The sequence below is a fragment of the Pleuronectes platessa genome, chromosome 2 (genome assembly GCF_947347685.1).
Source record: "Pleuronectes platessa chromosome 2, fPlePla1.1, whole genome shotgun sequence".
Taxonomy (NCBI): Eukaryota; Metazoa; Chordata; class Actinopteri; order Pleuronectiformes; family Pleuronectidae; genus Pleuronectes; species Pleuronectes platessa.
Genome location: NC_070627.1, coordinates 22,384,826 through 22,399,392, shown reverse-complemented (window position 1 = coordinate 22,399,392; position 14,567 = coordinate 22,384,826). Strand labels below are relative to the sequence as shown.

Here is a 14,567-nt window from a genome sequence, read left to right as displayed (position 1 = left end):
CTCCCCCCTGCACATGCTGCTCGTGTGCTGTGTCATGATGACGCAGTGAAATGAGAGCAAACGAAACAAAGTGCCGTTGATCAGATCGAGTGGAGCTGAATTGGAGGCAGCGACAGGACTCCTCCATCGGGCTGACACCGCACCATGTGGCCGGGTCCCACATTCTCTTTGTGTTCTAAAGGACAAAAGCAGGTGCAGCCCCAGCGCCGGGGGGAGGCGGGCCAATGAGAGAAGCCGCTGCCCAAGTTGGCACTAAGCGAGGACGCTGATTAGTCAATAGTTAGGCACGGGCGTGGTCTTGTACTGGCCATATAAAAGTGTCCCCCCACGTTTGTCTGACTTTGTCAGAGGAGCTGCTCGTCAGTACGCGTCCCGGCGGAGTGATCGCTCTATATGTCATCAGGTTGTTTCTAACTTCCTGCGAAGGTCACAGAGGAACAGTGCGTGTGTGTGTGTGTGTGTTTGTTCGCACTGATGCTGGGACGCTGCTGTTGATTAAAGCTGTGACGGTCGCTCAGTGTGTGTGAGTGAGTGAGTGAGTGCGCCTCCCGGTCCGTCTCTCTCCGGCTCGACCCAATGCTTCTGCATCAGTTGATGAACGGAGCCCTGGAAGTCATGCATCCCACCGCGCTGCAGAAAGACACCACCTTCACCAAGATCTTCGTCGGCGGGCTGCCGTACCACACCAACGATTCCTCCCTCAGGAAATACTTCGAGACCTTCGGGGACATCGACGAGGCGGTGGTGATAACGGACAGGCAGACCGGCAAATCCAGAGGATACGGCTTTGTAAGTGCGCGCAGACACACACGCACACACGCAGACACATACGCACAACTTCTAAACCTGCTAGTTGTTAGCTTTATTCTCAGTATAATGCCAAGCTCTACTGTTAAATTACCATAAAAGGATTGTCTCTCCATGACAACTGTTAGCACCTGACGTCATTATATGTTCATTTAATCATGGACATACATGGTATATGTCAGAGGTAATAGACCCCCCCCCCCCCACGCACATCGAGGCTTATATGCACAATTGCACAGCACCTCAGGTTGTTTCGCCTGGTTGCCTGTTATTTCAGCCTAATGAGGATGAGGGATCACACAAGTTGATGGGTAACTAAGAAGATTATATTTCAACATATGTCTGATGTCCTCACCCACCTAAACCTCCCGATGACCCCCCCCCCCCCCCCCCCCCCCCCCTTAACCCAGTCACCCCTGAGTAACCCAGTCTTAGGCCTCTGGAAGTATGTGTGAGTGTGTGTTATAAGTGATGTAGTAAAGCCCAATCATATAGTATCTGTATGTGGTCCAATAGGCAGTGATCTAACTTATTGTGGTATTCGATGCTCTAGAGCCAGATCAACATGTCGGTTAGCTGATACTATACATACTGGTATTGGAATGGGATGTTATCCAACATGAAAACTCTTATTTTACAGAATAAACAATTATGATTTTATATAAAATAGCTTGTTCCTTATTTTAAAGATCTATATATTTGAGTTTTCTTGTATAGTTATTAAGGATAAAGCTTATGGTTAAACTGTAAATTATCCTTATTTATGAAGGTCATCATATCGCTAACCCTTCCCTTATATGGGTTTTACCATCAGCCTCCAGAAATCGACATTGACCAGGCTCTATAATGGGAACAGAGTTCTTAGGTAATTTAGAAATGGATAGCATGAATGGATTAATTTCAAACAATAAGAAGAGGCTGTGCCCCACTTTTCCACTTGTGGTTCCCTGTTGACCGGTGAACAGGAGCCGTGCTTGTCAGTGGGGAAGTTGACCGTGCACACTCGGCCCTCCATTGAAACAGGATTTAGATCGAGTCTTCCCTGCTGAGTGAGAATTTCCAAGATGTTCACGTGGGCTCTCTCCTGTTTTTACAAATTGATGTTAAACTTCTCTCTGATCTTTTCTCTTTGAGGCTGCGGACAGGCCGAGCCATCACAGGCAGTGTCGTAAAGTTAAAAAACATACACCAGGTTGTTTATGCTCTGCGCTCAGCCATCTGATTTCAGCTCTTAGTGAAGAGTGGGGAATAAGTTTAATGGTACATTACTCACAACTTGATCCTTGGGCCACTGCTGCTGTCAGATTAATGACAAACATCCAAGGACCCCTTCCAGTGTATAATTTAAATCTGTACTAATAAGTGACTTATCTGGTGCCCAGCAGATAAAGACCACCATTCTCTCTTTGACACAAAGCACAGAAGCGGCGCTAGAAATGCAAATATTTACCAGACACATCTGCACTAATGTACCATCAGGCCAAAGAAGGAATGGAAAACTTAAAATGTGTGCATGTTTACTTCTAGTGGCAGAATTGTAAGACAATTGCTCTCGGTGTGTTTACACATCAGCTCTCTAATCCAGAGGAAAAGCTGTCCTGGGAGTGCAGTTGCTATCAAACGGCTGCGTACTGAGGCTGGTGATTCAGGTTCGACAGGCTCTGGGCGATGTGGGTGCTGCTGAGGAGAAAACACAAACCTGTAGTAGTGAGACGATCAGCACTTTGTGTGTTCAGCACAGGGTTTTTTGTCTCTCGACCTGTTAATTCTGTTTCTGAGTGTTCCAGTTGGATGGGTAGCTGGAGGGAGGGGGGTGGGGGGCACTCCAAAAGCTGAGCGCACCTATTTTCTAAACACACTTCATAGGTGGATTAGGAGAACCCCCCCCACAGCATCGGCTCATCGCAGTGTAAACACCGCCTCGCTCCTTCCTGTGTTCACAACACAGACCCTGGAGTGGGCTTTGTTCTCGATACTTCCACCATGAAGAAGCGTACTGCTTTTTAAATAAAACGAAAAAACAATGCAAGCCGTGGCCTACATTCGTCGCTCGGGCCACACTCGGAGGTTATTGAACCCTCTGAGTTGGCAGAACGTGGCACTCGAAGCAGAAGGGCTCGTCTAATGCCAGGAGGGAGAGAGGAGGGGTAGACTAATGCCAATCTCCTTAATATTTTGTCCCTAATTTGATAAGCTCCTCGTGGCTCTCCTCAGATCCATATTTCAGCAGCTCTGCCCGTGGCTGAGTGGCAGTCAAGTGGCCGGCTACTGCTGCTGCGGACGTTTTGCAAAGCTGATCATTGTGCTTTGTTTTCTGTTTGCCGTCTTCACCACAGAAACCGAATCATAACAGTGGGAAGCCTGGAGGGAGGGGGGGGGGGGGGGGGGGGGGTTATAAGACCAACTGTTTTTTAAGTGTGGTGTTCTTGTTTTGTTAAATATGAGACACGCCATCAGCCGGCAAAGCCACGCTACTCTCCGTTGGGTAACGTGAGACGACGGTTTGTTTTATTTCCTTTTCTTGTGAGACCGTGTTGAAATGTCTGACTCTGTTGCCAGGTGACGATGACGGACAGGGGAGCGGCCGAGAGAGCCTGTAAGGATCCCAACCCCATCATCGACGGCAGGAAGGCCAACGTCAACCTGGCGTACCTGGGCGCCAAGCCGCGCAGCATACAGACGGGTGAGATACACGTTTCAAGATTCAGTCGAGTCATCAACAAAGGCAGTACAATCCTGCTGCTTCCATCTTAATCAATGTCACATAACTGATGTCTCTGCCTGATTAGGTAATAAATCCCCCCCCTGAAGCCTTACTTAAATTTCTACTGGTTTTGTCTTATCCCCGAAGACCATTGTTATCACCATTTAGTGTGTGTGTGACAGTGTGGTTTCACAATCCATTCTGCCCATATACTGCAAACTTTATATTAACATACTAAGTAACACTACACACATGCCCTTATTGTTGTTTGCTGCACATTTGAAACCGTTGTTCCATTATGTGTGGATTCGAAGCCGACTCTGTCTGCGTCTCTCTGCCCTCTGTGTATTGTTCTCTGGTCCTCCTCTGTAAATGCAAATGTGTGTCTGACAGCCGGCCTCCTATCTTCCAGGCATATCCATCGGAGTGCAGCCCATTCACCCAGCACTCATCCAGAGGCAGTATGGGTAAGTGAGCGGGAGTGGGCGCTTGTTGTGTTCTCTTGTGTTACGCTCTGCGGGATACCACTAGCCGGCTATTTATTCGACAAACGGGGCCTCTGGAAAGTACATGTCAGTTTCTGTGTCCGCGTGCAACTCCACAAGTAGTTCGTTAGAATATTGGAGTTCCGATGGCTCGCGTATCTGTGATAATAGAAGAGCATTCCTGAGGTGAATGTGTGACACCAGCGTTAAACTTCTGTCAGGGGCCATTTGACCCGCGTACCTGCCTGAGTGGGCTCCGTCACAGAGAAGGCTTTCCAGAAGTGGCTTGTGTTGTAGAAACAGCCTGGATAGAGTCGAGCCGCCGCGGTCTGCCGAGCAGCTAATGAGCATTTCACTGCAGTAATGACTCCTCATCCCCTGCAGCTCTCAGATATCAGCCCTCCAGCTGCAGCGCACCACCATTCATTTTTTACATGCTTAAACTCTGAACTGTGGAAGACTGAAACACCAGGAGTAGCTAAGATGTCGGCTCACAGTTCTACTTAATAGCTACATTTCTACATTAAGATAAGGTTGTGACCGATAGATTATCTGGTACACAGAAAAATCTAAATAACAAACTTGAACAGTTGATTATGAAAGTCATTTTTTTACCAAATGTGCCAAGCATCTGCCAGACTTGGCTTCATAACTGTACAGATTTGTTTATTTTCTCAGCTTTTATTTTAGTAGTAGTTATTTTTGATTAATTACCCCCAAACCAGTAATTCAGGCTTTTTTATAGTGAATACTTCTTTTCACCACAATTAAGTGGGTATACGCACTGCGAGTAAACCTGCTAATGTGTGACTTATCCCCCATTGCCAGTTCAGGAAGTTGCATCTGTTTCTTCCTCGGTATGTCCATCACATGACTCATTGACGAGGGAGGCGCTCTCTCACCTTGCCGTCTTGCCAGATTGGCATGTTCAACCAGGTGTCAAGGTTCCATCTCTGCCAAGCCAATTTAAACCTGTGTCTACTGCAGAGTAATTTAACTGGGATTTAATATAGATTTGAACCATTCCCATTGCAAACAAACACCAGATGTTAGTTGGTGTTTTTTTTACCAGTGGAAAGGGGAATTGATTGGGATACCTGTGATATTGTGTTTACTTAAGAAATATATTGACATTATGCGGCAGGGGGCCTTCGAGAAACTTACTCCCCTTACAATCAGTTTTGTTCACATATATGTGGTTGAACAACAACAACAACAATTTAAAAATAGAATATATTTTATTTAAGGCTGAGATGGTGTTTGTCATGGAGGAACCCCTTGAGTCCGTAAAGCCACAACTTGCATATTAATATAAGTAATCAGTAGATGCAGCCTTATAAAGTGTGTGACTTCTGAGCCTGTTCGTTCCAGGGAAATCCAAGAGACGGTCCACAGGGACATGGACTAAATAAGAGACATTTGGTGCTTTAGTGAACCCAAAAATAAGACTCTCAAACCAGCCATACCCCCTCTGTAAGGCCATGCTGCATCTGAATGATAAATCCAGGGGTCCACCAGGGACATGTCCCATCATACTCCACTGAGGACACTGATGTCGTCCATGCTCCTGCTCCCACAGTGAGTGTGCACGGTACAGAAAACCCTAGAGTTTGACATGTGGAGCACAGTGCTGCTTTGAGGCTGCATGTGTCTGACAGGTGCTGGCTCGTATTACAGCCTTTTACACCCCCTTAATCTTCCATGACCACCACCCCAGAGACTTATAAGAGGCACACAGAGCACCTGTCTGCCTTTCTCTGAGTTCCCCTCTGTATGGCGGGTGACAGACGCAGGCCTCCCTAACATGCCAAGTGTACAAGTGGCTTTTCTTTCAGCCCCTCTTCTCCCCCCAGACCCCTTGACAACATATGGTGTGAGGACATGCTCTGAAGTAGGATTTTTGGACAATGCATTGCGTGTAGTGGTGGTGTGCTGGTCCAGACTCACTGCTGTGAATGTGTGCGTGTGTATAGCTGTGGTCAGCAGATGCTGTATACTTTGAGGGCCAGAGGGGGTCACAGAGGCCAGGAACATTGTTTTTGGTGGGGAGGGGGGGGAACTGTCGGTGCAGTCGCAGATTCATCTCCCTTCATGCATCACCTCCTCCACTCCACACACAGTTAGGCCACTTTCCCACGTCTAGTCGTCCTTTTTGTATCCCCCATGCAGTGTTTTTTACTGAAATCAGAGAATCACAGGAAGCTGACACCTCTGTGAGAGAGAGAGAGACAGAGGGGGAGGTGGGGGTTTAAAGAGAAGATTGAGGGGGGGAGGGTATCTAGGGGTTTGTTCTGGGACTAATGCTTAATGAGGCTGTGTGCTCCCTTGGAAACACACCTACAGGTGTCAAACAAAACACATTTTTCTCCTCCCGCTCATAAAGAATATTCTCAATCCTCTGGAACAAAGAGAGCAGGGAGGGGTATCAAGTCCTCATGGAAGTGTTTGTAAGCCGTTTTTTAATTCCCCCAACCTCGGCCGGTCGCATCTCTCTTCACACTTTGTGTTGCAGTGAGTCACGCGCTGAAGGTCAATTGTGTTATCGTGTAGAAATATTTCGCTGCTTGGTGTGGTATCTCCCAGGCTTTTCACATCTGCTCTTTATGTGGCCTTCTTTAATGTTGAATACTCTGGTCTGGATTCTGTAAAGGTTAACTGTTTCTGTCTGTCTGTGGATTTTAGTTTTCGGTGAATGAGTCTCTCCAGTGTCAGGGCCCGCCATCCTTAGAGTGGCACCATGTCAAACACACACAGACTGACCGTCAGCACAAATCCAGCTGACCTATGATCTACTGGCTGTCATCCACATTTCCCCCCCGTCACAGTCCCACAATCCACTTGTCATCTGGCATCTCTGTGGCCCCGGGAGCATGCCACTGTCCCTGACTTGCCTTATTCCCTATCCTTTTTCTTCTTGTTAGATAAAAGCTAAATGTACAGCGAACATCTCCATCTCTTGTTGACCTGACACAAACCAGGATACAGGAATGCTTTGTCTCTCCTTTTACTCCCTTTAGGCTCATGGTATTTACATTATTTTATATTCCGCTTTACCTCCACAAGGTCACTTGATTTTGAGCTCAGATTAGGGCAAAATGCCTTGGGCGACACAAGGCCAAGGCCATGAAAAAGGCAGGCTCATTATACATGACGGGAGTGAATGCACATATGCCCCGCAGCATTAATGTATGGTTATCTTTGAAAGCTGTGTGCGAGAGTGAATGACTCTTTGTGAGTAGCTCAATAGCACTGCGAGGGCAAAGTGTAGCTTGAGCTCATGGGTGGGGGGTTGCCTTCATTTGCTTATGCTTCCTTGTTACATGCCACTGTTGTATCTGTTCAGACATAACCTGAACTGCAGTTCATCTCCTGGATTTATCCAGAGGTGCTGTATGTGAGGATGCAAATGTCAGACTCAGTGGCTGCGGACATTGAAGAGATTTTCATGTCAGTTTCCTAAAAAACGGATAATGTACGAATCAGGTCATGTGAGAATACAGCAGATGATGTGCGCAGCATACCAAAAACTGACAAACAAAGATTAAAAATATCTCAGGCTGGCAAAGTGGTGGCATACACATAAAAGACTTCAATAAAGATGGCAACTTTGATAGATAAGGGCATTCGAGAGCTTTAGGCCATATGCCGGTGTCGATGTGCTGTTAATACAAAATGTGATCTGCACAGCGGAATTTATTCCTTTGCTTCCTGCCTCTGCCTACTGTGCCACCCCTCACCTGAACGCTATGGAGACCTCTGTGTTGTTGTTGTGACCGCATCTGAGCGGAGAATCTCTGGCTGCGTCGTTTGCCTGTGAAATGTCAGATGTTTGGACCCCATTATGTGGTCATACTACTCCCCCCCCCCCCCCCCCCCCCCCCCCACTCACTAGATGTCTCTGTAAATGCAGTGGTTTATGTGATGCAGGGTATCAGAGAGGGCGCCTGTTCTCATAACTTTCTGTAAATCTAACCGGGAGATGACACATTTCTTCGTGAAACGCATTCCTGTACTGACCTGATGACACAATAAGACTTCATGTTACTGCTGACAATAATCACTGCTATCCTTATGCCACGGTTGCTCTGTGCCGCCAGCTGACCAGTGACCCAGCAGAGGATCAGAAGATGGCCACAGTGCAGGAGGCGGTTTGACAGAGTGTCTGTCTGTCCCATGCCCTTCTCCCTCCCTCAGCCAGCCTCTCTTCAAGGTGCCAGTGATGGCTTGAGAGTGCAGTGCCGTGTGCTGTGATGGATTGAAGTGCCTTTTTATCTTTTCCCTCTTGTGTGATATGAACTGAAGAGGTTATGTTGATTGCGGTGTGACTCTTTCCCTATTATGGCATGGTTTGGGGTTTGCAGTGGTAACTGGTGTGTGGGCGGGCGGTTGGGGAAGAGAGAGAGGAGCCAGGGGACGTGTGGGTGTGTGTGTCTGTGTGTCTGTCTTATGATGACATCCCTATCCATGCATGCTTCCATCTTTTGCTGTGTTGCCTTCATGGCTGCCTCTCATTGCTGATCTTCTAATGGACCGAATCTATCAGGGGCAGACGAATCAAATCCATACTACTGTTTTTGTTTCAAAATGGCTTTTTAAAACGGACACAATCTCTGTCCACAGGAGCGTTTAGACTTCAGTTTTTATCCCCTTCTATAATAACGGACCTGAAAACGCATATCATGTGACCACTTGTGTACACTGGGAATAGCTCATCTCCAACACATGTAAGAAGCTGTATCCTGATGAATTAGCAAAGGCTACACCATGACTGAACAGATCCTTTCAGCACGTGGTGGTTAGTGTCTACGTCAACGTTTCCAAACCTCATTGTTTCTGCCCGTACAGATTAAAACGCAGCACCACTGGCTCCAGAACTCCGGAGTCTTGTGTACTCAAGGTGTATTTGTAGCAGAGTTGAAGCATTTTCATTTGAAAACATAGTAGCATGGATTTAGCTTAAGACGTCAATTTAACTGCAGTCAATGAAAGATGTTTATCAGCACTGAGAGGCAGCTGAAGAGTCCATGTTTCTTTGTCTTGGTGTGTGTGTGTGTGTGTGTGTCTGTATATACGTTTTTCTGACAAAAGCGTAGTATCACAGTTGGATATCACTCTCTTTGTGGAATATTTATTTCCTGCTGCCCCCCTTACTCACCCACCCCCCCATGACATTATCTCAAGAGAGATACTCAGAGTCCTGAGTTAAAAAACAAGCTCATCGAGAGTCATTTCCCTCTGCTATCCTCCACGGATCGGGTGGCAAAGCACGGTACAATCCCCCAGACCCCACGGCTTTAATCAGCTACATCGGAAAGCCCGGGCTCATGAGGTGCAGCAGAGCCTGGCTCCCAGCCCCGATGAGCTCCCCCGCCGACATTATACCTCCCCCAGCCATAGAATCATCACCTGTAGAAGTCTGTAGGATTTACACACCCAGCGAGAACTAGGAGAGAGCAACTTCTGCACTACCTTCATGTACTTCCTCTGTCTGTCTGTCTGTCTGTGTGTGTGCGTGTGCGTGTCTGTGTGTGTCTATTGAGCGTGTGTGTTGAGTGTATTCAACGAGTGAAGAGCAGCAGCTGTTAAAACACTCTGCTGATGCCTGAGCTTGAATACCTGCCAGTAACGGCTGACTATCATCCACCCCCCTCCACTCCTCCCCACCAGTCTACCTCAGGAGGCCCTACCTAACAGGTTTTGTAGGTTTTTGTAACTGACACAAACTGGGAGTTGAGTCACCTTCGCCTCCTGACCTCCTTCTACCTCTTTTTTATTTAGTCTTTACTAACAGTGGATCTGTGTGAGACATCTCCAAGTTCAGAACACCTCCAGAGAGTTTATATTCCCAACACGCTTGCCCTCAGGGCGCAATGTAAACAATAGAAGCCAGGCCTCTGGATTTCTCTGCTCTGCTGCTGCAGTCCTGCTGTCTAACCCACCCCCCTGTTTGGTCTTTGTGTCTATGTGCAGGTTGGCCCAGCAATATGTCTACCCACAAGCCTTTATGCAGCCCAGCCTGATGCTGCCCAGTCAGGTTTCCAGCTCCGTCAGCAGCAGCCCTTACCTGGACTACAGCTCAGCCTACGCCCAGTACGCCCAGGCCGCCTTTGAGCAGCAGTACCCGTACGCCGCCTCCCCAGCAGGATTCATGGGCTACAGCTACACCACCAGCCCCACGGCCTCCGCCGGCCCCCCCACCGCTGCCACAGCCCCGGCCAACCTGCACCCGACCCTCCCCTCCGCTGCCGGCCAAGCCACGGCCTTCCTGCACTACGCCCCGCAGCACCACATCCAGCCGGATCGTATGCAGTGAGCTGAAGAGGAAGCTGAGAGGAGAGGGGGTGGTACAGGCGGAGGAGGAGGGAGAGGAGGTGGAGGAGGAGGAGGAGGAAGAAGAAGAAGAAGAAGAAGAAGAGGGAGTTATGGTCGCTGACGTTTAAACGGACAATAGTGAAACACCCTACAGGGTGACCTGGCTGTTGTCAGCAGGGGCTTTCAGGAAAAAGGGTAGGACTATTGCACTATACGATCAGGATGAGCCATTTGCTCATTTGTTTAAAGGATAAGAGGGCGGCTGGGGATCTGAGGACTGTCGAGGTTCAGGTTGGGATGCTAAACAGCATTAAGTATATGGTGGCTTCCAAGGGCTTCCAGAAGCTGACACTTCATTTTTAATTATTATTTTTATTGTCCTTTATTATTGTATTATTGTCATTGTCATCTTTTTTTGTGTCTATGCGATTATTATAAATGTTATCACAGGTTGTGGCTCAATCAGTTCTGTGTCAGATTCATGGTACGTGTTGATTATTGGCGAGCTGTCTGGCAAAGGAAGTACCGCTTTCCTCCCGGCTGCGTAGTATCTCGGGTGGATCTGGAGGTGCAGGGTGGGGATTGAGAAGCATCTCTTAATCATCCTGCTCTGGTGCAACATCCACAGTGAGGTGGAGCAATGCCCCACGAACAGACCTCCAGCGTTCAGTGTCACTCAGGAGGACAGCGAGAGATTTCACTTCAAGGAATAAATTGCAAGGTTTGGAGTAAAACTGCCGAAGCAACATTGTTTTGAGAGTTTGATGTCAGGACTCCCTTTTTCCTATTATTAGTTTTAATTAAAGAGGCCTTAATATAAAGAGAACCTTTTTGCATCTCTTGATTCCTCAAGCGCTAGCCCCATCACAGAACCAAGTGTGGAAAGCCCCTTGTAACTGCTAACTGTCCTCAGCAGTCAGTTGCATTAATCTTGCCAATACTTGGGTCTGGATCATTTCAGATGGATGTAGATAATCACATGCAGTATGTGGGAGCGCTGTGTATCAATGTTGAAAGGTAGCTGACACTGAGCTCAAACACCAGTGTATTTTTTCTTTTCTTACTGAGATTGAAATGTTCTCAAAAGGACATTCATGTATAGCATTTTAAAATGTTTTCAGTCATCCAGTACATTAACAATATTTATATGTAGGTATTTATAAGAGATACTAAGTTAAAATAGCTTTTTTGTTTTGTTTCGTTACAATGACTGTAGTTGTGGCACTGATGTCATTTAACCTGCAGATCCACAGGTGTTGTATTCATTTTGTTCCCGCCTGTCACCATGTTGGTGGATTTGCTGGGGTGCACAGAACTACAGTAGATGCTCGTTTGTAGATCCTCGACTGGTTGCATCAGAAATTCTCTAGACTTTTTCAATAAAAATGTCTTTTACAGTCCCTTCCAAGAAGCCATACCAAAAAAATAAATAAAGAATTTGTACTTAAACATGCTTCCTGACTTCTTCTTTGAAAGTTTAAATAAAGGCTCAAATCAATATAAGGACGTTAGGTCCAACTGATAAGTACTCTCCTCTCAATACTTTAGTGAGTACTCGGTTGAACGACACCCATCCTAAAATGCGGCCTTTAATTTGTATATCAGCTTAACACCTGTAAAGCTTCGGGATGGTGCAACATTGTTGACTCACTATTGTGGTGAAAAATCCGTGCACAGACAGTCGGACAGAAACCCACCCACCTGTTCAAGCACTCAGTCCCCTCGTGTGTGTTGCTGCAGCAGTGGGTGTCTCCAGGACAGATGACGCACACACAAATAGACTCACACAGTGAAAAACAAGAAATAATCAGTCCAAATTTAACCACGTGGGTATATTCGTTTGCAGATCTGTGTTATTGCAATGTCACTGTGCTCACTGCAAAACTGAGCCAGAGGTGGTTCACTTGTGCGTGTGTACTTGTTATCAAGGCAGTGTGTGCTCTGCACTGAGGGGGCCCAGACTTATCAAGCCCCAACACCAGCACCTGCCAGGGCTGCTGGGTGTTCCCTCAGCCAACACGCTCTCTGAGGTCTGAAGCTGCATTAACCAGAGCTGCATGTCACTTCTTTTTTGTTTCACTTTTCCAAACAAGCTCAGCGAGCTGTGTTTCCCAGCAGCGCCTCTACGTTGTGCTTACATCAGCTTTGGAAGATGTGTCACTGCTGAACCCCACTTGGCCCCAGAGAATAAAACACAGGCAGAGCTAGAAAGAAAGAAAAACACGTCAACTATCTTTAAGCTCGACACAGGGTGTGAATCATGCACACGGTCATGATTTACAACATGGCTTTGAGTTCATTAGATGGCTTGTTTTGTTCAGACCTTATTTACTCATGAAACTCTGCACTTAATTACATGTGCACTCTGTCTTGTTACCTGTAATTTTTGTATTCTGATCCCTCACAGCTGGGCTATCTCAATCCCATGTTTGTCAAGGAAGACTGACACTCATGTTAGAAGCTCGGTGAGGCTGGACTAATCCACAACAGGGCTTTGAGCTGCTAAAGCAAACGTTAACATGATAACATGCTCACAGTTGCATTGCTATAGTGGTGTTTATCAGGGGGTATTTGTTTTCTCCTTTTTCACCATATCAGTTTAGCGTGTTAGCATCAAAGTATTCGATAATTAGCAATAAACACAATTGATGTTGATGGGGAAAGCTTTTAGCTTTGCAGGTATTTGGTCTCAAACCAATGTGTCAGGGTCATATCGAAGAAAAGTAAAACATTGTGAATAATGTTTGAATATTGGAAGAATGAAATTGTTATTGAGATTTAAGTCATAATATTATGTGGAAAGAAATGTAATCTATTGAGGAAAAATGTCATGATATTACAAGACTAAGGAGAAATCTTTTTTTAGGGGGAAGTCACTCTAAAGAAGAACCTCAGATACACTTGTTTTGATTACCAAACTTATTGTTTATTGAGGAACTACTGACCTCCTTTAAATGTCACACAGATGTAACCATTGTAACTAACATTGTAGTCGACAGCTGCCAGACATTTCCTCCTCCGCAAAAGAGTAAATTAACCTCTGTGTCCATGTGTTCTTTCTTCAGAACAAACAGTTACTTGTGAAATCTTTTCAAAGTCCTAATAAGTATGATTTCAAAGTCCTAATAGGTAAGATAATGTTTTTCTTTTATTTGTGAAACTTATACTAAAGTATAACTACTAAAGTTGACAGGGACATAAGTGCTCCCCGTTAAACAGTTAATATAATTCAAATCTGGGCCAATGTCCAAAAAGTCGACCAATGTCCACCACCTCGTAAACAGCCACACCAGCATTAGCATGGCTAAATGAAAGATCAAAGTCAAAACAGCACAGCACAGTCAGAGATATCCTGACATTCATGATGCGTTCATATTATATGGGAGAGACATTCAAGATTCCAATGTGCTTTATCTGTGAGCATTCACAACATGCTCAACTTACTGAACAGCTAGAATTCCCACATCTGAAACTATATAATAACCGTTATGACCTTTACCTTCTGGGATATTTTTGTCGGACGTTGAGAAGATCCCTCCAAAAACACAGAAGATATATTAAGAACGCATTGAGTAAACTGGCTTTATTTTGATTTGTTAGGTGCAGATACAGTAATGGCCTTCTGACGTTGCTTTTTGTTTAGAGCTGTGTTTTGGCACGTGACACGGATTTACAGCAAGTAAAACCCCCAAAAAGCTTGATAGAAGCCATGCAGTGTTAGGACAGACTCTATAAGATGCCAAAACAGACGACACGCTGCACTGTGAACAGAATTGATGCTTGTGATGTTGCTCTGTTTACTGGTTGTTAGTGAGGCAGCTCTGGTCGCCCTCTCCTCTCTTTGACACTGTTTATCTTTCACTATCTCCCTCTTGTGTTTTTTTCATCTCACTCAGACACACACACACACACACACACATTTATTTACTCAGCTTTTTCTGTTTGTCACTTGCTTTTCTCCCCCCCAACCCTGTCTTTCTCACTTCGGTGCCCGTGCTCCTGTTTCTTCTCTCCGTCCTTCCTGTTTCTAACATCTCTTTGTTTTTTCTCTCTATCTTCTCCTTGTGAATCGCACCATGGAGGAGCAGAAACAGAGCTGGGTGTCAGCCTGAAGTCATACAGGTTCAGCAGACCCTGTTATGTTGAGTCACCGTGAGGCCTGTCTCTCTCTCCCCCCCCCCTCTCGCTGTCTCTCTGCCTCACTTTCACAATCACATGCAAAGTGGGCTCAGTCAGATCTCGCTCTGCACTCAGTTCTG

The 14,567-nt window shown here is 46.2% G+C and overlaps 1 protein-coding gene across 1 annotated transcript; it reads left to right on the top strand.

Annotated features, from left to right (window-relative positions):
• Positions 1–95: 95 nt before the first annotated feature.
• On the top strand, positions 96–11,757 carry LOC128448532 (RNA-binding protein 38). Its single transcript, XM_053431230.1, has 4 exons — positions 96–789; positions 3,367–3,490; positions 3,924–3,978; positions 9,967–11,757. The coding sequence occupies exons 1-4, from the start codon at positions 577–579 to the stop codon at positions 10,307–10,309; spliced, it is 735 nt and encodes a 244-aa protein (XP_053287205.1). The 5' UTR covers positions 96–576; the 3' UTR covers positions 10,310–11,757.
• Positions 11,758–14,567: the final 2,810 nt, after the last annotated feature.